Raw genomic sequence first — 22,557 nt, 5'->3', positions numbered from 1 at the left:
TTCTACATTCCCTAGTATGAGACGCACCAGCATTTTGCCAACAATGTAAAAACAATAACAAAACGGAATAAATCTCATCTTCCTAAACCCTTAATAATTTCTTGTGTTCATGTCCGTAAGATATATATTTCTTGCATGTTACGTTTGTATCAGATATTCTAACATTGTGAGTGGTCAGTGGTGATTGCGGCGCCAGCGTAACGTTGAACGCGCTCCAAGCAGTCCGTTTAACCATAAATACCGAAGTTGCGCATCATAAATGTTTCACCAAGTTTATGATAGTGTGTATATGCCAACGCAGTTAATAAACCAGTCAATTGGAATACCTTTCCATGTTCTCTAACCGGTGCACTCAGCTCCATACCTTGTCACTCTTAATTGAATCGGAAGGAGACATCCAAACTTTGACATTTTAGTCATATTTCGTTGCGTGAACATAAATGGACTCGGTCGTTGGTTCAGTCAGCTCGCTTTTTTTTTTAAATTGAAAATAATGCCGTAACAACCTCAAGAAGAATACGTTCGATATGAAAACACGCAGTCGTGCAGACCAAAATTTGGCTTTAATGGCTGAAAGATCAAACTTCCTCTATAATTTTTGAGGTACCATACTTTTTGGCCTACGTTTTTGGGTAGTAAAATTAGTGTCTTATTTGGGGGATTCCGGTACTTCTTTATAATGGTGCACACTCAAGTTTAACCGTTCATTGAATGCATCTTTGTTGGGGGGTTTCCTCCGTAGCGTCACCCTTTTTACAGCGTGCCGTTAAATAGAGGAGCCCATACAGCCAATGAAGACACCTTGACAGTCGTTAATCTGCCATTGGCCACAGCCTTGCCTCACGGCCACAGATATACGGTCCAAGGAGAAGAGGAAGCTCAGTCTCTAGCACCTTTCTTTCTGACATTCCTTGCTCCCGTTCATTGGCGGATCCCTCAGCTCAAGGAGATCTCATCTGATGTTATTTTCATGGAGAAGTCATCACGAAAATGTTCTCCGCAATAATATGTTCTGTGCATCTCTGCTCGTCTTAACACGCCGTTCTGATGAATATTGCTAATGTGGAATATGTATTAAACCGCCATTTTCGTCCATCTCAACTAATTATTTATTTATTTTATTTTGATTTTTAAATAATCTTTATTTGATTTTTTATTATCTTTTATTTTTATTATTTATTATTAGATTATCTGCATTTGCTTTTTATTCATTTTATTTTTATTTATTTTTTATAATTCATTTATTTTTAAATTGTTATTTTTTTTATTTGATTCCCTTTTTATTCTCGCATATTTATTTTAAGCAACAGGGAGAGTTAGCGGCTGCTCACCATGCTCAGATGCACTGTGTGTTGCCAAAAAAAAAAAAGTTTTTTCCCCCAAATAGTCTGTATTACGAAATCGCTGAGCATGGGATAGCAAGTAGGCAAGTTTTTGTTAAACACGTTTCACACTCTGATCATATACCTACAATGTCAAATTCACTTATAGCAGGGTTTTTCCAGTCCGCCATTATCCGAGTCAAATCCGGACCAAACAGGTTGGCTTTCATCTGCAAAATACAAAAACGTGCATTACCTCTTTCTCCATTTTTGTGGCAGGTCAATGATAGTTACCCTTTGGAAAGTACTTGTTGCCCTCCGTTTGAACTCACTGCTTGCTTCTAATTGAATCTCGCATTCCCGCCTTCGTGACGGCACATGAAAGAGCCTTCAGCAGCGGACAGTAATGACCCGATGTGTTCCCGAAGAGAAATATCTAACTAAGCAATCAATTATTCACTCCGCCAGGAAAGATGGCGATGCATTCGAGAATAAGCGTGTTGTGGAGCTGCGATGCTGGGATTCCGTGGAAGCAGCTTCTCCCTCAAAGATTTCTCTCCACGTGCGCGTTTATTTAAATGGACAATGTCGCGCATATCTAGAAGACTGTTGTTGATTTCGCATCACATCTGGCCTATCTAACGAAAACAAGCGGTCGAAAAAAGGATAGATGTGGTTAGACTGCATGAGAAGGTGCATGAAAATTTGCTTGTGGAGCACTACCGCCATCTGCTGGTCACAAGCTAGAACGACGCTCTTTAGTAGGAGAACTCGCCGTTTCTAGCGCACTCAAAATGACGAGTGACAGCACAGCCTGACCTTATTTTTTTTCTTTTTTTAAAAGAAAGAATATGGGTCTTACTTTTTTATAAAGTTTTTCTATGCGTGGTCGTTAAAAAAACCTTCATATACATGTTTTTCTTAAAAAAAAAAAAAAAAAGAAGCCTTACTATATATGGCCTTTTCCCCCCTCAAAAATAATCATGTATGTGGGCTTATTTGACAGCAAAAAACGCCTTTACTGTATGGACTCAAATTGTTAAAAAAAAAAAAAGCCTTATTATACATGGTTGGATTTTTTTCTTTATGGAATGCCTGACTTTACATACTTGTTTTGGGGGAAAGTTGTCTCACTTTTCAGTTTTAAAACGTGATCTTGACAGAAAAAAAACGCCTTAATATGGTCTCATATTGAATATAAAAAAAAAAGCCTTTCAAAACATTGTTGTTTTGATTCCAGGGGAAAAAATTGCCTTACTTTTCATTTTTTAATTGGTGAATGTGCCATTTTGCCAAAGCATAGAGGAAACTTGTACAGTAAATACATAAAAGCCTTAATGTATAATGTACTTTTTGTTTTGTACTTGAATTTGTTTTACCCCTCTGGGTGGCACTATTGATTTGAAGATGTAAAGATAAGGATGTAAAAAGTATGAGTGCTTCACGAAGCTTCCCAACCAGGGCCACACCCGAAATAATGACTTGGCTTGAGTTGTTTTTGGCGCCGTCTCTGGCCGCTGGTGGTATTACATTTTGTAGTGAGGAAAAACAGTGCAGCTTCAGTTGAGAGCAGACACTGCACCTCCACCAGGTCTTAAAAACGGGCTTCAAAGATGCTTTTCAAACTAGAGTTGTAGTGATGCCCAAATGAAGCTTCATGAAGCACTTAATTTTTTAGACCTCTAGATGGCGTTCTTACGTCAAAGACGCTGTGAAAGTGCATTAAATTTCCAATGTTCTATCATTCATCTTCAAAAATCATTAAGCGCACAGGTGTCAAACTCAAGGCTTCAGGGCCAAATCTGGCCTGTCACATCATTTCATGTGGCCCACGAAATTCTGATTCGACTACAAGTTTCTGGTTAAAATACCAAATTTGCAAGTTGCCTTCAACTTTTAATTCAGGGTGGGGAAAAAAAAACAGCTTTTTTTTTGTTCCCAATCTCTCTTTTGAACAGTTTTTACTGGTCTATGATTTCAAAACCAGTTAGAAGTGTGATGAAATATATTTAAAAAAAATATTCAGATTTCGCATTTTTGAATCAGCCTTTTCATGAGCAGTGAAAATATTTGCTGATGACAACTACCAGTAAAATAAAAAATGAAAAAACAAACAAACAGTCAAATCCTTACGTGAAGAAAAGTGTTTAATTTGAGTCCAAACAAACGATTAAGTACTGTACTGTCGATAAATGGAACCTCTTTTTCAACCAGTTCAATAGCCACAGTTCTAAGCAGTTCTGTTTCAGATGATCCATCCGGTGTATATGGCTTTTATTTTGCCTACTTAGAAAAGTATTAAAAACATCACTATGTACACAAATACTTTCATATTTACATTTGTGGTGTGATTGGGCGCAGGGTTCCGTCTTCTGTCAAACTATATTCCCAGGCCCCAAAGACGAGTAAGGTAAATGTTCTTCAGTTATGTTTGGTAAATGTATTCATCAACTTAAGACGGGAAATACAAACGTCGGAACCTAGAGAAATGAAATACTGCCATCGTCATTCACAACAAGAATTTCCAGTGGTTATAAATTATGTCTTTCCGAGGATAACCGGGGGGAGGGGGAGGGGGGTTCCAACACACTAGGAGGAGCTTTTATCATTTTCTGAAGTCTTTTGTTTCTCCTTGGATTTTTCCCGTTTGCTCGTTTTATCCTCTCTCCTTTCCCTGCTTCTGCTGGTTTCCCGGTGGTCCCTGCCACGGTCTCTTTCACGGTCTTTGTCTCGGTCTTTCTCCCGGCTGCGGTCTTTCTCCCGGTCTCGGTCTTTGTCCCGGTCTCGGTCTTTTTCCCGGTCTCGGTCTTTCTCGCGATCTCGGTCTTTCTCGCGATCTCGGTCTTTCTCCCGGTCTCGGTCTTTCTCCCGGTCTCGGTCTTTCTCGCGGTCTCGGTCTTTCTCGCGGTCTCGATCTTTCTCCCAGTCTCGGTCTCTGTCACGGGCTCTGTCTTTATCCCGACCTCTATCTCTGTCTCGTTCGCGGTCCTTGTCTTTCTCTGCGTCTCTGTCTTTCTCTCGTTCTCTTTCAGGGTCTTTTTCTCTGTCCCTCTCCCCATCTCTGTCTTTGTCTCTGCCTCTGTCACGGTCCCTGTCTTTATCTTTGTCACGATCTTTTTCTTTGTCATTGTCCCTGTCCCGCTCCCGGTCTCTTTCCCGATCCCCGTCTTTGTCTCTCTCGCCGTCCTTTTCTTTGTCCCGGTCTCTCCCTCGGTCTTTCCCTCGATCCCGGTCGCGGTCTCTGCTCCGGGACCTGTCGCGGCGCTTGTCTCGCTCGCGGTCTCGTTCTTTATCACGGTTCCGCCCTCTTTCGCGATCGTAGTCCCTTCTGTCCGAGTCCCTGTCCCGGCCCCTGTCCTTTTCCCTTTCCCTGTCGCGGTCTCTCCTCTTGTCTGCGTCTTGATCCCTGTGCCGCTCAACCTCCACCTCCTTGTGTTTCTCGCTCTCCCTCCCTTTGCTGCGCTCCCGTTCTCTGCTGGATTCACCATCCGTGTCCCGCTCTCTGCTTCTGTCCCACTCTCGCTCTCTGCTCCATCGCTTGACCTGACTCCTGTCCAGCAACAGTCTAGCTGAGGGAAGGACATCCCGGTCTCTGTCTCTTCTGTTCTGACCAGAGAGCTCCTTGAGTCTTTCTTCTAGTGATAGGGCGGGACCGGGACCCGGTTCCCTGAGCCCTACTTCAAAGTGACCGATAAGTTCGGCGCTTCGTGCTTCCAGGTCCTCTCGGCTGGCGACGGTTCTCCTCATAGTTTCGGGGGAATGTCGCCGCCAGTAGTCCTCTCGCCGTCTATCCGGACTGAGGCCTCCGATGCGACTGGAGGGAACAAGTGGCGCCTCCGCGGGGGTCGGCAGCAGCGGGCCGCCGTGACGACCGGATCTCGCCTCATCTGAAAACCTATCGAAGCGGTACCGTTCAGAGCCTCCAAAAGGCTGGGTGGGATCCCTGACTGCTCGGCTGTCCTGAAGAGGAGGGAGACCCATGTGCTCATTCAACGCTCCTCGATGCGGGGGTGAGTGTAGCCTGGGAACCACAAACTTGTTATGGGGGTTGATGAGTTGTCCGCTAATGTCCATGTTAGGGAGAGGACCTCGCGACTCGTCGTACTGGCCGGGCGGAAGATCCCGGTAAGGTGTCGGCTGGTTGTCTTTGAAAATATTCTGAGGGTGGTCGGCGTGCGCGAACAAGCGATTGTCTTTACTATACGGATCCCTCGGGTCACGGCTTTGCTCTACCATTAGGGGAATTGAAGTTTGGTTCGTATGGTCGCCGTACTGAGAGGGCAGGGGAGCCCTTGGCCCGGAAAAGTGGGGCAGAGGACTGAGAGGAGGCGGCCTGTTATCAAAATGTCCTGGCGGAGGTCCTGTAAAAGGTGGAGGAGGACCTCTGTTTCCAGGGAAATTAAACGGCGGCGGTGGACTGGTAAATCGTGGGGGAGGCAGCTGAGTCTGTGCATCAAATGCAGGTGGTGGGGGAAAGCCCGGAGGGGGGACTTGTTGACCACTATGCTGAGGGGGGAGAAGGGGATCAAAAATCTGAGGCGGAGGACCTCTCTGGCCAATTGGCGGGTAAAGTGGCGGTGGTAACCTGGGTGGTAGAAGGTTCTGAGGGGGTGGTCTTGAGATGGGCTGTTGCGCCGGAGGTGGCGGTAGTTGGGCGCGCGTCCACTGGTTTTGATAGGGGGGGAACGGAGCCGGAGGTAGGCCGTACGAACGGGAGTTGTCGGATTGAATGGGAGGACCGAGTACTGAGGGAGGACCGTGAAGCGCCGGCGGGGGTCCTTGCATAGACTGCGGCGCAGACATTGAAGCGAGACCTTGTACAGGCGGTGGGACTGACATGGGTGGAGGCCTCATCATGGGATTCTGCCCGTGCATCGACTGAGGCGGGAGGAAATTAGATGCTGGGTGGATGTCGGACGGCGCTCTAAAATCACTGTCAAAGTCTGACGGTGCCATATGATGTCGCGTATGATGAGAATGGGTGTCACTGAGGACCGGGATTGTGGAAGTCAGCGTCGAGTGGTTTGGCGCGTCGTCGTAGGAGCTGCAAATTGCTCGGTCTTGGCTATTGTCGTCATCGTATTCTGCCTCGCTACTTTTTAAAATACTTGCAGCGTTTGGCCAAATGCTATACTTGTCCGCCTCTAGTTCAGCCTGGGTCGTCTCTGCTTGCTCTTCCCTCATTGCCACTTCTTTTTCGTCAAAGTAGTTAAACTCCAGATCGGGTTCCACAGTTTCTCCTAATAAAGGAATTGATACGTCTGCCTTCACGGGCTCCATAAAGGGCAGCGTCTCCGATTTCTCTTCCTCCATGGGTAACGGCCTCTCTGGGTCTTGCGAGGTGTCTGGAATGCGAGCGACAGAGGGCAACCGCGACTCCTGAATTGACTCCTGAGGTGGAGGCGAGTCATCCGATGACGCCGACTCTTTGGGGAGAACTTCGTCTGTTGTCGGTGTTGCGCTTGCCGCCGCCTGGCGGGATTCCTGACTCTGTCGGGGATCTCTCCTCTGGTTGATGGCGGGCGTAGCCGACGAAGATTTCAGAAGCTCGTCCACTTTTTTACCGAGGTGCAGTAAATGGCTGTTGCCCAAAGCGGTTGGAGGAGTCCCAGTCGGCTCAGCCGACAGCATATGCTCGTCTTCCTGTTTTGGGAATATGTGAGTCCCTTTCTGTTTGAGGCTAGCCAGAATTTTTTCCGGTTCTGTTATATCCTCGCACGAAGACTTTTCGTTTTCATCTGAGGCAGTAGTTTTGACTTCGTCAAATATCGAGTCGTCTTCGGGGTCATACGCAATGTCATCGCCCTCGCTGGGTTCCGCTTCAGGTTGGTCTGCTACCTCCAAGGGTTTATTAGGCACACTGTAACCCAAAGTTGGGTCATACTCTTCCTCTGGGTCGTACGGTCTATCATCATCCTGCTCTATCTGTTTCTCCTTTGGAATCTGTGAAAACTGCTGCACGATTGGATCTAGCATAGTGGAGTGCGGCGCGGAGGATTCGGCGGCCTGATCGGACGGCGAGTTGGAAGCTTCCGAGTCATGCTTTTTCTTTCCAAAAAGAGTGTTGAGGATGGTCTGAAGAGGAGTGGCAGTTGCTGCGGGGGTGGGGATAGAGCTGGATGAAGTTGGGGTTTCAACTTCGGTGACGGAGGGGGGGGCAGGTGCTTTAACAGATGACAGGAGAGAGAAGACAGGCGAGGTGGTCACAGGGACGCTTGGCGGCCCAGACGAGCTGGCGGGGGGCGACCCCGGAGGAGTAGTGCTGAAGGGGATTTCCAAACTTTGCCGAGTGCTTCGCTCGGCTTTGACTGAGAGGGGGGGCTTCGGAAGACCGGTCTCTTCGGTATCTTTTATTTGAATCTTTGATCGTTTCTCGTCCGTTTCCAACGGAACGCCGGCGCGCTTTCTATCCTTCTGGCAGATCAAGAGCCCGAGTAAAAGGTTGGGCCGGGCCGGCTCAAGTCCTGCAAAAAAATACACATACACGCGTGAATCAACAAATGGAAGACTGCCCTCTCATCGCCTATAACGCATGTCGAAATCCGGTCCTCGGCGGGCCGCAATCCTTTTGTGTTTTCCAGGTTCCTCTCCCCAAAACACCTGATTCAAATGATTAACTCATATGAAAACTCTGCAGGAGCTTGAAAAATCATTTGAATCAGGTGTGTTTGGAAGGGAAACATACTATACTGTTGACGCATGCTATTTGTGGCCAATTGGTAATATAACATATAATTGACACCTATTGAAATGCATTTCTTTTATGAATTATACATTTTTTAAATTGATTGGCCAATTAATTGGCAATTAGTATTTGTGACCAATACTGACAACTATAGTTTTGTGAAAAAGGTGAAGTTTACCAAATTGGGACAAACGTTTTGCACTCAGTTGTTCTACTGCATTTCTCAATATTGAGATCCTCCTGAAAATCATTCATTTCATTTGTGTCCACTGTCGACTTTGTTTTTGGTCTACGCGTCCGGTAATTCAAGCTACTCTACTGCGTCCTAGCGTGCTCAGTAGAGGACAACCCGGCCTTTACTTTGATGTCTTTTGTGCTTTGGTGGGATGCAATTTAACTTTGCTGTTTTACTGAGACAGGATGGACACAAGAGTGGTCACAAACGAATAGGCTGAGGCTCAGGAGAATTATGAATCATAAATCCGCAAAAGCATACCTGGTCCGTCAAATGGTAAAAGTTTGGGGGGTAATGGGTCCTTTGAACTCAAAGGGATTAGATAAAGATCTTTGATGCGCTTGTTGCTGTTAGCGACCACGCCAAATCTTTTCCTGCTGCTGAAGTAACAGAAGAGAGACACGTAAGCTACTTCCTCTTCTTCTGTGGCCGGCTGGAAACGGATCAGGCACAGCTCCTGCCATCACGTAAGAGCGACAAGATCAATCCAGTGCATAAAAAAAAAAGAATGTGTCTGCAATTATGCCTTTGTGCAAAAACTAACCTTTGACAGGGAGGTTTTCAATTTCCCGACGTAATCCCACACTGTGTTCGGAGAGATGCGTCCACCAACATGAATTGTGTCTGGCAAATCCTGCGTAAGATTGACAAGACATGAAACTTGCCACTTGTGAAATATAAAACACACATTAAAACAGACGTGTTCAAACTATGGCCCGTGGGCTGTTTGCAGCCCGTCATTCACATTTTTGCGGCCCTTATGCTCGAAATACACTTCGACTTGGCTCGCAAAGCTGCTTGAAAGCTAACAAAACTTTTTGTGGGTAGACACTGTTACAAATGTGAAAAAAATCCTAATTTATTTCATCACCTATAACAAAAAGACATAGCAGTTTTTTACCCAAATAACTACGATATAAAGTGCCTAAATTTAGGTACTAAAGCACCAAAGCAATTGCTTGGTTTAATTAAGTTCAAAAGTAATTGATTACTGAGGTACAAAAGTATTAAAATATTTTAAGTACAAAAAGGTCTATCTTTATGAACTAAAGTACCAAATTATAAATACTTTAATGTATAAAGTAATTAAATACTTTAATGTATAAAGTAATAGATTAGTTTAATGAAGTATGAAAGTAATTGATTACTTTGGTGCTTACATACTTCAGTAATCAATTGATTTTTGTATTAAAAGTACAATTAGTTTAACCACTTAATGTACTAAAGTAGTAAATTAACTTGGCTAAATATTATACATTTAAAGTCGATATTATAGACATTGCTTCTTATTGCTTCTAAGTATAAAAAATACAATAAAAAATAGGGGGCCATGACGTCTTGATTTTTCTCTAAGTAAAAAGTCTGGATGCTCATTAAATATAGTGTGTGGAATTTAGCACCATCTAGTGGTAAACTAAAAATACCTTCAATTAAAAAAAAAATAAACACTACGAAATCCCCTTCGAAGAAGTATTTTATCATAACGTACAATATATTTTTTTTAATCCAATCGTAGGTCAAGTAATTGCTAATTATGTTACCTCGGCTGAGCTACACCTAACAGGAGGCGGACATGTTTGGACGCCATCTTTGTGCTACCGATACACGAAGGTGAATAACTTCTTGAAGGTCGTGTGGTGCTCGTGGGCTTGTCAAGTGTGGTCTTTCTCAGACATGGCCGAGCTCATGTTAAACAATTGCCGCATTCGCTTTCTTCTCCACTAGATGGTACTAAATTCTACAACACTGCACATTCAAGGGATAATATGACTAAAGAATCAAGAAGTTGACGTACCTCTTTGAGATACTCGAAGGTGCCTGAAACCAGGTACGCTTTGGTAACAAACTTGGCCACAGACTGCATGTTGATGAAGCCTTTCCAAATTCTCTCTTGACCATGGAGGAAGATGGCGGTTTCCCCCTCAGGAGGCGGCTCAGAAGTACTGCTAAAAACAAACCGTGAAGAAAAAGAAAACCATGTTAGCTTAAAAGAAAAAAGCCTCCTTTTTTGTGATACTAAAATATCGACCTGGCAGCTTTAAACCCAGAGCATGTGTTTCCATTTATAACTTAAAACACCAGAATTTAAAATAGGATGCGAAACATTATGAAACTAACTGAATTTTGGGTCATTTTCTTCTGGCAGTATTTTGGCAAAGGGATAGCACACTCCTGCTAGTGTGAGAACTAAGTGGTCGTGCCATGTCTGTGTGAAATTTCAGCTCTCTCGTGTTTTTTTTTTTTTTTTTTTTTTTTTAACGCTTTCACTTATGTGAAATGCTTTGATGTCAATATCAAATGATTGGACAAAATATTGCACAACAGTCCATTAATCAAGTGTATATATTATTAAGAGTATATATTTGCATCTAATTAACATTAGGCATTGAAATTAATAGCATTTGTAATTCAGTTGTACGATCATTTAATGGATGTAATTTGTGTGCATTTTGGGAAGCATTTTTGGGACTCTTAATGTCCCCCCCCCCCCCCCCATTTTTTCTGACGTCCAGTCTAATGAAGTCAAATTATTGGAGGGTTCATTTCAGCCCTACGGCGAGAGAGTAAATAATCTAAGCACCTTGTTTTCGATGGTTTGGACAAAGCCATCAAAGGCGGAAGAGCGGGGGGCATAGGAAGGGTTGCCTTGACTGCGACATCCAAAGGAGCAACGACGGGAGCTGGGAGCGACTCTGCCATGATATTTGCGGCTTTTTCCGGAGCAGCGTATGTGACGGTAACGCCCGAGCCATGTCTGGCCATGCGCGGGTCTCTGCGGGTGATGCTGACAGAGGAAACGGTCGGGGCCACGGCCTGGGGGGTCTGCACAGGTGGGACCAGTGTGTTGGGGTCTTCTTGGTAAAGCTGCGGCTGCGGCTCGAGGCCAATGGCTTCTGCGCCGGTCTGGTACGGTGGTGGGATGAGCTGCTGGTGTTGGTAGGCCGAGGGGACTTGCGGTTGGTTGGTGGCACTGGCTGAGTGCGATTCTTGTCTGGTTGGCTCAGGTTTTTTCGTGGATTTGGATTTCTTTGATGCAAGCTCCTCTTCTGTCTTCTGACCTAAACGAAAAGTTGGAAAGATGAAAATCATTATAACGCAACTGCATTTCATATACATATATATATACAAAAATACAAATTTCCTTGCCATCATTCATTTAATAATTAAATTACTTTTCAATGAAGAATTAACACGTTTGAAAAAAATTCTTCCACAGGCGCTCAAGGCTTGAACAACCAATCACGACTCACCTGTCGTCCAGTTTGGATCATGTGACCTTGCGTACGTCACATGACCAAACGGCAATCACCTGAGCCTTGAGCACATTGTGATGTCGTTTTCCGTCAACGGCAAGTGGCAAAATGTTTTCAAAAGTACTAATAGTACATGAAAAATAATTTAGTCATCAAATATTGACAAAAGACATTTTTGCTGATGAAAATGATGTAACATCCCTTGACACAAATGACACAAATGTATTCAGGAGATGTAAACTAATGTACAAATAGTGATGCAATACCATTTTCTGTGAGGTCCTAAATATGAAAGCATTCATCCTAATACTTCATTGAAAGAAATATCTTTTTGTACCTGTGCATATTTTACAGTTGAGGTCAAAGAGATGAGTCCTGTGTTCCGACGTTGTGTCTTTGAGCATGCTACTGAAAATATCTGGCATACTGCTGCTCCCCTCAGCAGACAGTTGTGTTGGAGCTGAAGCAGTGATGCTGGGCTCATCTTGGTCCTGGAGGAACATAATAGACAAATGTCAAATCCTTACAAAAGAAGCACATCCACTTTCTGGACCAGCATGACTAAATGCAAAGGAGATGCATGTAAGTTGAGTGCTTTTATCGATTAAATCATTCGGTCCCAAAAACAAATTCCTGTTGTGTTTTTATGAGTCCAGACATCCAACTACTTTTTCATCTTTTTTGTTTTTCAAGTGATATTTTTTTTCAATTTCACTTCAAGTTTGGCTAAAGGAGCGCCTGAAAACGGCTGGTACGAGTCAATCAACAATTTAACTCGTTCGGCGCCAAAGACATATTTTTACAAAGCTTTTGTGAGTTTAGGTATTTAATCCTAGATATTTATTTATTTAGCCATATATGCAGGGCAGAAACAAAAACAAACATTTATTGTTGAGGGATTAAAATTTCAAGGAATCAAAACAATAATACATGAAAACAGGTCTCGATTCACTCATTTTGTACCACCCTCATTTGGTCTCTTTCAAAAAATAATTAATAATAATTCATTATAATAACCTGGGATAGAAAGTCTGGGGAAAAAAGGTAAAATTATGTCAATTAGTTTAACCTAAAGTAGTCGATAAGTCAGTATTTTAGTACCTAAAGTAATTTTTACTTTAGTACTTTTTTACTTTAGTACTTAACTACCCAAATTAATTAAAATGAATAAATAAATAAAAAGTAAGTACCTGGTATAGAAGGTCTGGAAAAAAAACTAATAGTATGTCTTTGGCATTGATTGAGTGAATAGCTACAGTAATCAATTAGTTTTACCAAAGTTAATCAATTACTTCAGCATGTTAGCACCCAAAGTAATTGTTACTTGACTACTTTAGTACTTAATTACCCAAACTAATCGATTACTTACTACCATCCATTTGTAGATGCTCCTTCAGCAAAATATATATATCTATTTTTTTAAACCAAACTACCTGGGTTTGAATGTGTTGCACTCTTGTAAAAAGGGGATCGCATGAGTTACTGTAAGATAAGTCAAGAAAAAGATCAAAAAGCTGAAGAGCACTATGACCCAGTGTTCAGTATTAACATAGGCAAAGAAAAGGTGTGAAAGCAGTAGAAAGACAGTGTGCCATCACTTACTACAGCAGAAGCCATGCGAGAAGATGAAGCTGTGGCGGTGATACATACATCTGCATCTGACGGGGGCGGGGCATCCTCGGCGTCCATGCTATGAGAGTCGTACCTACTGCTCGTTTTGGAAACACCTGAATGCGCTCTTCCGCTGGAGGACTGGGCCTGCGGGAAATCATGTAGTAATGCGAAAGCTTTTTTTCCATTTTTCAATAATGAAGCCCTTATTTCAACTCTCCCTAAACAAATTACATCACTAATGATAAAGCACTTCTGCATTTTTCAGCCCCCCAAAAATGAAAACTCCCTGTTTATGCACTGTATAAGGCGCACCGCATTATAAGGTGCAGGGTCAGCTTTGAAGAAAATTGAAGTTTTTAGGTGTGCCTTATAGTGTGGCAAATGCGGCAACTAAATAAAGGCAAATGTTTTGCAACGGAGTCACTATCACCCCATTTAGCAACGAGTCGCTTCATGTTCCAATCGATTTGCACTTCAATAGAAAAGTACTGCCATTGTTATGGGATTAACCCTAAATGCAATATTTTGATCATTTTTGGATCTTTTTCTTCCACATCAGAGCGATGGCACACTCCTGCTAGTGCGATAACTAAGTGGCCATGTCATGGTGTCGCCATTTGGGTGAAATTTCAACTCCCTAGTGTCTTTTCTGAACGCTTTCTCTTTGATGTGAAATACCTAAAGATAAAAGGGTTGGACAAAATAGCACCTGAGGGTTAAAATCATTCATTAAAATTTGGCGATACACGTCGAAAACATTTTAAAGCCTTCAAACCTCTATTTGAGAATGGCTGCAATAACGTATTGCAATGTGAAGATGAAAATACACTTACCTGGGATGGATCAGGCTTCCTCCACCGAGATATCTCCTTGGAAACCATTTCTTCAGAACTCATCCTTACCAGTCGGAGAGGGCTGACCTCCCCGCCAATTACCCTGTAGAACAAGCCCTGGAACAAACCCGCTCATTTAACATCTTTATTCGTAAGCAGAAAAGTCAAGTTTTTCTGTTTGTTTGAGAAGTTTCCGATCAGGTTGACTCACTTTGTTTTTGGGGTCCTTCAGGTTGAACATGAGCAAGCGGTATTTGTTTTTGTACTTGCTGTCAGTGCTGAGGCAGAGGTTAAACATCTCTTTTTCAATGGCAGCGGCTAGCCGTGCGACCTCGCTCTCCGTCATTTTCAGATCATCGCTGTCAGTCACCCTGGCGATAAAAAAGTATTACGTCAATCAATGCTCTTGCTACAGTAGCAAAACCAAGCAAGAGATTTCTTCATGTTCCATCTAATTTACTCTTATTTTGAGGATAACACAAAGCCAATGATGCCCCATTAGGATACCAAGCAGGAAAACTCATCTGGGTTGTCACCATGTATATAGGACAAATCCCTTAACTCATTCCGTGACATGGACGATCGTCTTTTAAAATAGTAATAACGATAATAAATAATAAAATTCTGGTAAAATACGCTTTTGTTTGTTTTTTTTGTTTGTTTTTTAATGAAGAAGCGCTAAAACCCATGCCTAAAGTCATGACTTACCTAATATAAGCCTATTGAGAACTGTAGTGCTAACTGTAACCATTAGATGGCAGTATTTCCACACTTACAACACAGCTATTACCTACATCAATTCTAACTGAAGAATGAAAGTCAATCTTTCATATGGCAGCACCCATATTTAGATAGACATAGCACACAATATTCTGTTGGCCTACAAAGGTGAATGAAAACGCTAAATAAACTGGTTTTCTTTTCCAATAACGCTTGGCACTGAAAGAGTTGATTTTGGGGTGAAATTCAGGTATTTTCTATGTTACCGCGTATAAGACGCACCAACACTTTGGCAACAATGTATAAACAATAGCAAAACAGCATGGATCTTACCTTTTGTAAATTCTTAATGTTTTCTTGTGTTCATATCAACAAGTTGAATAAAAAAAAAAAAATCTGATTGTTAAGTCACCATCGATAGGACGCACTCATCCATTTGGCCTTCATTTTTGGTGGGGAAAAAAAAGTGTCATATTTGGGGAATCATGGTCAACAGTAAAGAGGTACCCCATGAAATATTTGTTTTTCCAGCCAAGCACACCTGAATCAGCATAAAGCATTTTAGGATTTTAAAAGATAACGGTGGGCTTTGCTACTCGTGTCTGATTTTCTAAACCTTGTAACTTTATCCAGCATTAACACAATGGCTGATGCTTCAAATAATTAGCTCTTAATTTGAAAATGCATTGCTTCTGTCATGCCTGTTAAAATCTAGAACCCCCTGGGGTACTCGTACTGCCATTTGAGAACCGCCGCTGCTTTATGAATTATGAAAACATTTGAAGGACTCTGACCTCTTGTATAAGATATCTGTCAGGGAGCGACGGATGTTCTGTCTCATCTGGTGGTTAGAGGGAGGTGGCATTGGGGAGGCAGAGGCTGCCGAGGACGCCGGTGGATGGTGAGAAGGATGGTGAGACCTCGGGGAAGAAGAGTGACCGGTGGGAGCTGTGGACACCGGAGATGATGGGACCTTTGAGGATGACGAGGACTGATGGGACGGAGAGTCTTTTTGTTGAGGCTGCTTCTTCGGAATGGTAAAGTTGCTCTTTGTGACTCTTAGCGCTCCTGTGACATGGATGGGGCCTGGAGGGTAAGGCGACGGGGCCGGGGTAGGCGTCGGCCGCATTTTCTTGGCCTTGACTGCAGATTTAGAGGGAGGGGTCGCAGATCTCTTGGTTGGCTTGGAGCTGCTGGACGGAGGGGATGACTTGGACTTCTTGCCCTTTGGAGACACCTTGGATGCCCTGGTGGTCATGGTCTTCTTCGGTTTGGTAGGGGGCTTGGAATCATGGGAAGGTTTGACATTGGCTGGGGCCTGTTTCTTTGTCTGCTTCTCTTCTTTCGGAGGGGCTGCAATTAAAAAAAAACAAAAACAAAAAAAACACTTTAAAATTTGCCACCAATCACAATATTGTTAAATGTGACATCATTCAATGTGCTAATTGAGAGCACTCAAATATGAGGACAAATTCAGCCTTCAGTAATCATCAACAGTACTTTGATGACATTTTTTTCACCACATTTGTGGCAACAGCATTCTTGTTGCAACACACCCGAACAAAAAATGACAGAAGAGCTTGCTGAGCAGGATTTGATCTCACATGACCAGTTATGAGTAAATCTGTCAGATTACAGCTATCAAAAGACCATTGGAAATATGCTACATACTACAAAAGTCTGAAATGACAGACCATTATGTAAGACTTAAAAAAAAAACAGGATCCTTAACCTATTATAAGGGCAAGCAAACAAAGGTGCATTAATGCTTCTACAATCACACTTTTTCTGATGCATTATAACTCAGCAGCATTAATCCCTAACCAGTGGTCTTTTTTTTTTTAAAGCACACTTGCAACATTTGTCCACATGAGCCGGTTTTGACAATTGGGGAACCAAGTTCAAAGGGCCCCAACTGATTATGCAATAAAACGGCGTGTCATGACATCAAGGAAATTACGAAGGTGAGCAAACACCAAGGTGTGAAAAGTATCACTCATAGTATGTCTAACGCCTTCGCTGTTGGGAGCCTTGGTAGGTAAATCTCAGCTTCATTCTTCCGGGGTCACCTCTCAACTTCTCTCCAGCCTCTCCTTGCCATCGGTCACTTGGGATAGCATCGGCTGGTAGATCCCGTTTCAGCCGCTTGCCATCTGGGAAATGGGTCCCCCGCAATGGCCACCTCCAGTGCGTTTTTTTCTTTGACCCAGACGCAAATGCTTGTTGCTGACCTTCGGGATATCCGATAGCAAGCCAACACTGCTCAGAAACTCAATCAATGAAGGGATCCAAAAATCTGTCTGTCACATCATCTTTTATTTTAAGACAGTTTCCCACTATCAAAGATGCATCATAATTAAATGCGCTCAAAATGGAATAAGAAAAAAAAATCACCATGTTACTGTGTTTGATCTTGACGGGCTATAGCGTCACATAATCTGTGGGGAGGCGTTATGAGACGTACCTGCTGGAGAAATTACCTGCCTGCTGATGTGATGAACCTCCATGAAGGAGACACTTACAAAGCGGTTATTTCAATAGGCCCTACACATACGCACCATCTTAACCAAAACAATCCAACTATGATTAAACCGTTAATGTAATTTGACGTTTTTTTTCTCAAAGATCCCGAAGTGCGCATCATTAGCTAACAACCAGATTGACAAATCCGAAAGGGCAATTTAGCAGGACAATTATGGTCACTGCCCGAATGCACTAACGCATCGGATCCCCCAGAGGTTCAATTTGGCAAACGTGGCTGATCCAATCCACAGCTTCAGAATCTGATGCTCCCTTTCAAACGTTAATCAGACAACTTACCTTTCCAGCAGCTGCCACTAGTCCATCCAGAGGCACGCGCCATCAAATTCACATTTAACAAGGCATGATTATGTCAAACAAGGAAAAAATCTGAAATGTCCTGTTTAGGTTACGCTAGCATGATAGAAATAATTATTAGGAAAAAAATGCACAATTTGAACAAAAAGACCCTCAAAGAGATACATACACTTTTTGTTTAACACTGTTGCTGATATGGATGGAGTCTTTTCGGGTGGTGTCGCAATGTAATTATGGTCGCTGCACCAGGACGCAGTGGCAGGCGGCGGACGCTCTTCCACGGCGTGCGCGTCTTCATCGTCTGGATCAGGAACGTAGTCGGCGTCATCTCCGTCGCTCTCAGTGTCCTCCTCCCTGTTGTCCTTCTGGGCCCTCGTCCGACTGGCAGCTCCCCTCTAAAAGGATCAGAGATGCACATCAAAGCGGTTTAGGGACAGTAGATAAATGGCGCCTTTTAACTGTAATCTTTACTAAGCAAACTGCGGCTAACTAACTAGCTTATATCTTATTTGCTGCAGTGCAATTGTTAGGAAAGGCGGGTAGCCAAAATATTTTCATCTATGGCTGCAAAGGTCTGCATGATGGAAGTTTTATTTGATGCTTTATAAAGTATAGTTGGGATAATGTATGAGCATAAATTCAAAATGTATGCGACTGTGAGTTTGCAACAGTAATATTTGAAACGAGTCAAAAACAACTGAATAGATGAAAGGGTACGCCTCGGAATTGTCAGCTCATCATTGCCAAAGGTCTTAGTTTTACGATTTTTTATATATATATATATATTTTTTTTTAGAGAGTCCAGACATTCGAAAGCATTTATTTATATATTTTTTTTCAAGAACTAGGCCAAAGGAAGTTCCAAAAAGGGCTTGTACCAAATGAGCTAATTGTGGGTATTATGCACAGCACTATTTTATACAGGCCCTGCAAGCTTTAAATTGCAAGCGCTGATGAAATTGCACTTGCATAGCAAGAGCTCTCATCCCCATTGTTTAGCCTTCCCTTTGTAACACTTGTAAGTTAGCAAACACTTGACTTGCTAACAGTATGGTTCATTTTAGTATTTTATCCTGACTTCACTTTGTAGAGTTGAAAAAAGTAAAGTAGACCCAAAAGCTGTATTATAACTCAAATTGTAAATTTTAACCCCCACAAAAAAAAATCAGTCACCTAAAAGATTAGCATGAAGACTGAACAGTGGCTGTTATAAAATATTCCACTTCCATGTTTATGATCAAAGCACAAACTTCATCACAAAGTGTTTATGTCAAAGCTTTTTGGTCATAACCTGACACTTGAAATTCACACTAAAACAGAGACAACAAAAGACTAGATACAGAAACAAGCAAGCAAGCATACAAGTCATGTTCACGCTAAAGCTCATTGTAGAAACGGACTTTGTACTTCATGTTCAAAACTGTATGGAAAATGTGTCAGTAAAAAACTCAGGAGTGGAGCTGCCATCTTGGTGGTGACATCATCTTTGAACAAATCAAAAGTTGAGCAAAGACACTTTGCTGATAAACGTATGCGCCTCAGGAGGCTGTAGCGCGCATCTTTTCGCAACTTAAGGTAATCCGAATTACCTTTGACGCAGATGTGGGTTTCTGAGCTTTGCTCTTCGTCTCTTTCACTTCACTGAAGGACTTCATAGTAGCGGCGGCGTGTTTCAAGATGCAGTCATTCCCACAGTACACCGAATCTGGCTGAGCGTTGCTCTCGCAACCGGGGCCGATGCATTTCGGAAGCGACACGTCCTCCTGCGTCGCCGATTTCCCGGCCTCGTCCGACTCCGTTGTTTTCACCTCCACGTTTGAAGCCACCTTCTCCTGCTCCATCTCCGGTGTTGCTTTTGCCTCTGGTGTCGAGCACGCCGGCTTTCCCGGCGCAGGCGCCCTCTTCTGGTCTGTGCTTGGTGTTGCTGCCTGCTGTATTGTCTGCTCCAAACCAGTACACAACAGCTAATAATGAGCAAGTTGATTTAGTAGTGACAAATGTCATTAGCATTCATGATTGGACACTATCCTCATTATTTATGACATTTATGACCATACGCAAAACATATGCACTTTTAAAACCACTTTTAACCAAAATGTTGTTTTGTAGCCACCTGAGACCCGGCGAATTTGCGTCTATTGTTTCAGTTGCGTCTATTGTTTCAGTAAGACAGCAGTGAATTGCATTCAACCCAAACACGAGACATCATTGGATGGGCAAGGATGCCCTCCCCTGACCACACTAGGACTTAGTAGGGTAGCTCAAATAGGTCAAAAGAGTTAGCCCCCAAGAAAATGTTCACATTAGTGTCCACAAATAAGTTGGGTCTCAAGAGGATATGTGAACTTTGAAAGCTTTCAGGACCTACCGGCTGAAAGATTTTTATCTTCTTTTTTCCTGTAGGATTTGTTGCTTTCTCGATTCTGCCTTTGATCCCAACGTCCTCTGCTCCTTTCTCGTCACTGCCGGCAGACGTGGGCCGTGGTTGAGGAGCCGGCGCTGGACTTGCCGCGGGAACAGAGTCGGCAACAGCGGCAGGCGGGTCGGCGCTCGCTTTGGTCTTCATGTCTGTGCTCAGGGACAGCATGGAGGTGGCGGGCCTGATCACTTGGCTTTTTTTAGCCGTGCAGTTTGGGCAAACGTAGTCCTCGCCATTACGCTCCATCAGACGCCCCCGAGCCTCTGTAATGCCCACACAGTCTCCATGGAACCACTCCTCGCAGCGGTCGCAGCAGATCATGAACCTAGTGAGTAAGGACATTTGTAATGGCAATTTTACTGCAAACGCAGCAGCACAAGAAAAGGAAAAGAACATTTAATATGAGCGTGACAGCTCAGAACATTCGCTCTGGATGGCCTGTGAACGCCTCGAGATCGCCCCCTGGCTGGACATGAGGAAATTTCAGCTTCCCTGCTTCCCAGCTAAGTGGAAGATAATGAAAGTGACAGTTCGCTCAGCCCTTTTCACAAGTAAAAACAGGTATCATAGCTATAGTTTAGTAACTAAATGTTTTTTCACATACGGTCCATACCTTTAAAAAACGTATCTTCCCACTTTCTGTGGACTGAAAATTACATCTGTGCTCAAGGCTCCAGTAACAACCAATCACAGCTCACCTGCTGGTCCTGTGATGTTCACAAACTGAGTTTATATGGCTTTCAGTTGACAGCAGGTGGCAAATGTCCGTACTAAATAGTATGATTTGTGATCAATATATTAAATATCATCTCCGGACTAACCAAAATTATGATTTGTGATCAATATATTAAACATCAAATGTCCACAAGAGTAGACACAAATAGGCCGGGTCTCAGGAGGATTTTATAGATTATAATGGCATAAAGAAAACAGAAATTAAACAGTGTACAGTGGTCCCTTACTGTTCACATGGGATTGGGATAGAGATCAAGAAGAGCAAAAATCAATTGGCGCTCACACAAATAAGCAGGGTTATATGATTTTACGATAGAACGGGAAAAAAAACATGGTAAATATGCATGGCCCAGTGTATTTGAAAATCTTGCAAGTCAAGATTGTATAGATTTGTTGTCATTGATAAGCCCACTCCCAAGATTCCATTGTGTCAACAGATTCCAAGTTTTCAAGAGAACAAGTTCCTTGACCAATACAAATTAGAAGGCAATTCACTGATTTGAAGTTAGACTCGACTAGGATTTTTTTTCCCCAGCTATTTTCCAGACATCACAATTTTATTCGTTTAGGATTGCATTTGGGATCGTTAAAACAAACCTTTTGTTGTGTTTCTGGCGACAGATGCAATAAAGTGCATTGGGGTCATATCCTCCATCAGAATCGCTGCCTGACGAAGACGAGGTAGAAGAGCCGCCGTCGTCGCTGTCGTCCTCTTCCTGAGACTCGCCCGCCTTGCCGGCAGCTTGCACGGGAGCAGGCCCTTTGGCGGAGGTGCTGTTGGCATTGGCGGCCCGTTTTTTATTTATGTACGTTCGGATTGGGCCACGTTTCACTGACAATTCAGGTTTTCCGGCCGTCTCCTCATCGGTGTTGTTCTCCTCCTGAGCTTCCCCTTGAACATTTTGCTTCTCCTCCTCTTTTTTCTCCACAACCAACTCAGGCTGCTGCTCTTCCTTATTTGCATTTCCGTCATTTACTTTGGAGACGACGGCCCCCTTGCCCGATTTCTCGGCATCTTTGTCCTGCGGCTCGGCGCCATCCTCGCTGTCGTCGTTCTCCGAGCTCCCTTCGTCTTTGGCGGCGGCGCTTTCCGTTTGCCGCCTCCAACTACCGCGCTGAGTTGACCTTCGGGTCTGCTCCCTGGTGCTGCTTCGGGTTCTCCTCTCCGACGCCTCGGGCTTGTCCTCCGCCGTCTTTGTGTCTGCGTTGCCATCGAAGCTGGCCTCAGAGGCAGTTTCGGCATCAGTGGCGGTTTGCGAAGGAGGGTCTCCGCTTTCCAGGTTTGGAGGCGCGCTCTTTCTTAACACTCTTTTGGCAGTGGAGAGGAACTCCTCCAGTTTGTCGGTCCGCTTGGGCTGTCTGCCGCTACGGCGCACTGGATAGCGGCTTTCGGGGCTGTCGGTTGCTGCTTCAACCGGCATTTCTCTTTTAGCAACGGTGGACCGACGAAATGTCCACGTTTTCTTGAATTCGCTGTTGGCTCTGGAAGATTTGTCTGCTTTCTTTATAGGCTCCTCTGCCCCCTTTTCACTTCCTGTTGGCAAAGTTTGATTTTGCTTACTGGGTCGCACTTCTCCATCACCTGTAGACACATCACAGAAAGCTCAATATACAATTAATCACAGGATTCATAGAAGCTTTTAAGAATCACCCACAGATGTGCTTGGCAAAGTTGTTTTCTTGTGTGCCTTTACCTTCCACCCATCTAAAGTTCTCTTAGTCAACATCACAGCACACTACCACCCAATAAAACGGCAGTATCCCCAAGGGTCCTTTAAGGGGAAAAACAAGCTCATTCAAGGTACCTTGAGAGCAGCTATCCATATGGCCTCGGCTCTTTTCTGGCTCATGAGCTAGAGAGCGCTCAGGGCTCACATTCTCCTCCATGGGTGGAGTCAATCA

At 43.6% G+C, this 22,557-nt stretch overlaps 1 protein-coding gene across 1 annotated transcript; it reads right to left on the bottom strand.

Moving 5' to 3' along the window:
- Positions 1-3,451: 3,451 nt before the first annotated feature.
- Positions 3,452-22,557, bottom strand: LOC148418669 (death-inducer obliterator 1-like). Its single transcript, XM_088423127.1, has 15 exons — positions 22,461-22,557; positions 21,253-22,237; positions 19,870-20,245; positions 19,091-19,441; positions 17,671-17,896; positions 15,458-16,016; positions 14,155-14,314; positions 13,944-14,060; positions 13,099-13,254; positions 11,834-11,987; positions 10,824-11,301; positions 10,038-10,185; positions 8,787-8,876; positions 8,504-8,699; positions 3,452-7,786 (listed from the first exon to the last, which is right to left on the bottom strand). The coding sequence occupies exons 1-15, from the start codon at positions 22,540-22,542 to the stop codon at positions 3,912-3,914; spliced, it is 7,953 nt and encodes a 2,650-aa protein (XP_088279253.1). The 5' UTR covers positions 22,543-22,557; the 3' UTR covers positions 3,452-3,911.

The sequence above is a fragment of the Hippichthys cyanospilos genome, chromosome 9 (genome assembly GCF_059441005.1).
Source record: "Hippichthys cyanospilos isolate Australia breed blue-spotted pipefish chromosome 9, RoL_Hcya_1.0, whole genome shotgun sequence".
NCBI lineage: Eukaryota > Metazoa > Chordata > Actinopteri > Syngnathiformes > Syngnathidae > Hippichthys > Hippichthys cyanospilos.
Note: the sequence above shows the minus strand (reverse complement) of the source record. Positions and strands in the feature narration are given on the sequence as shown.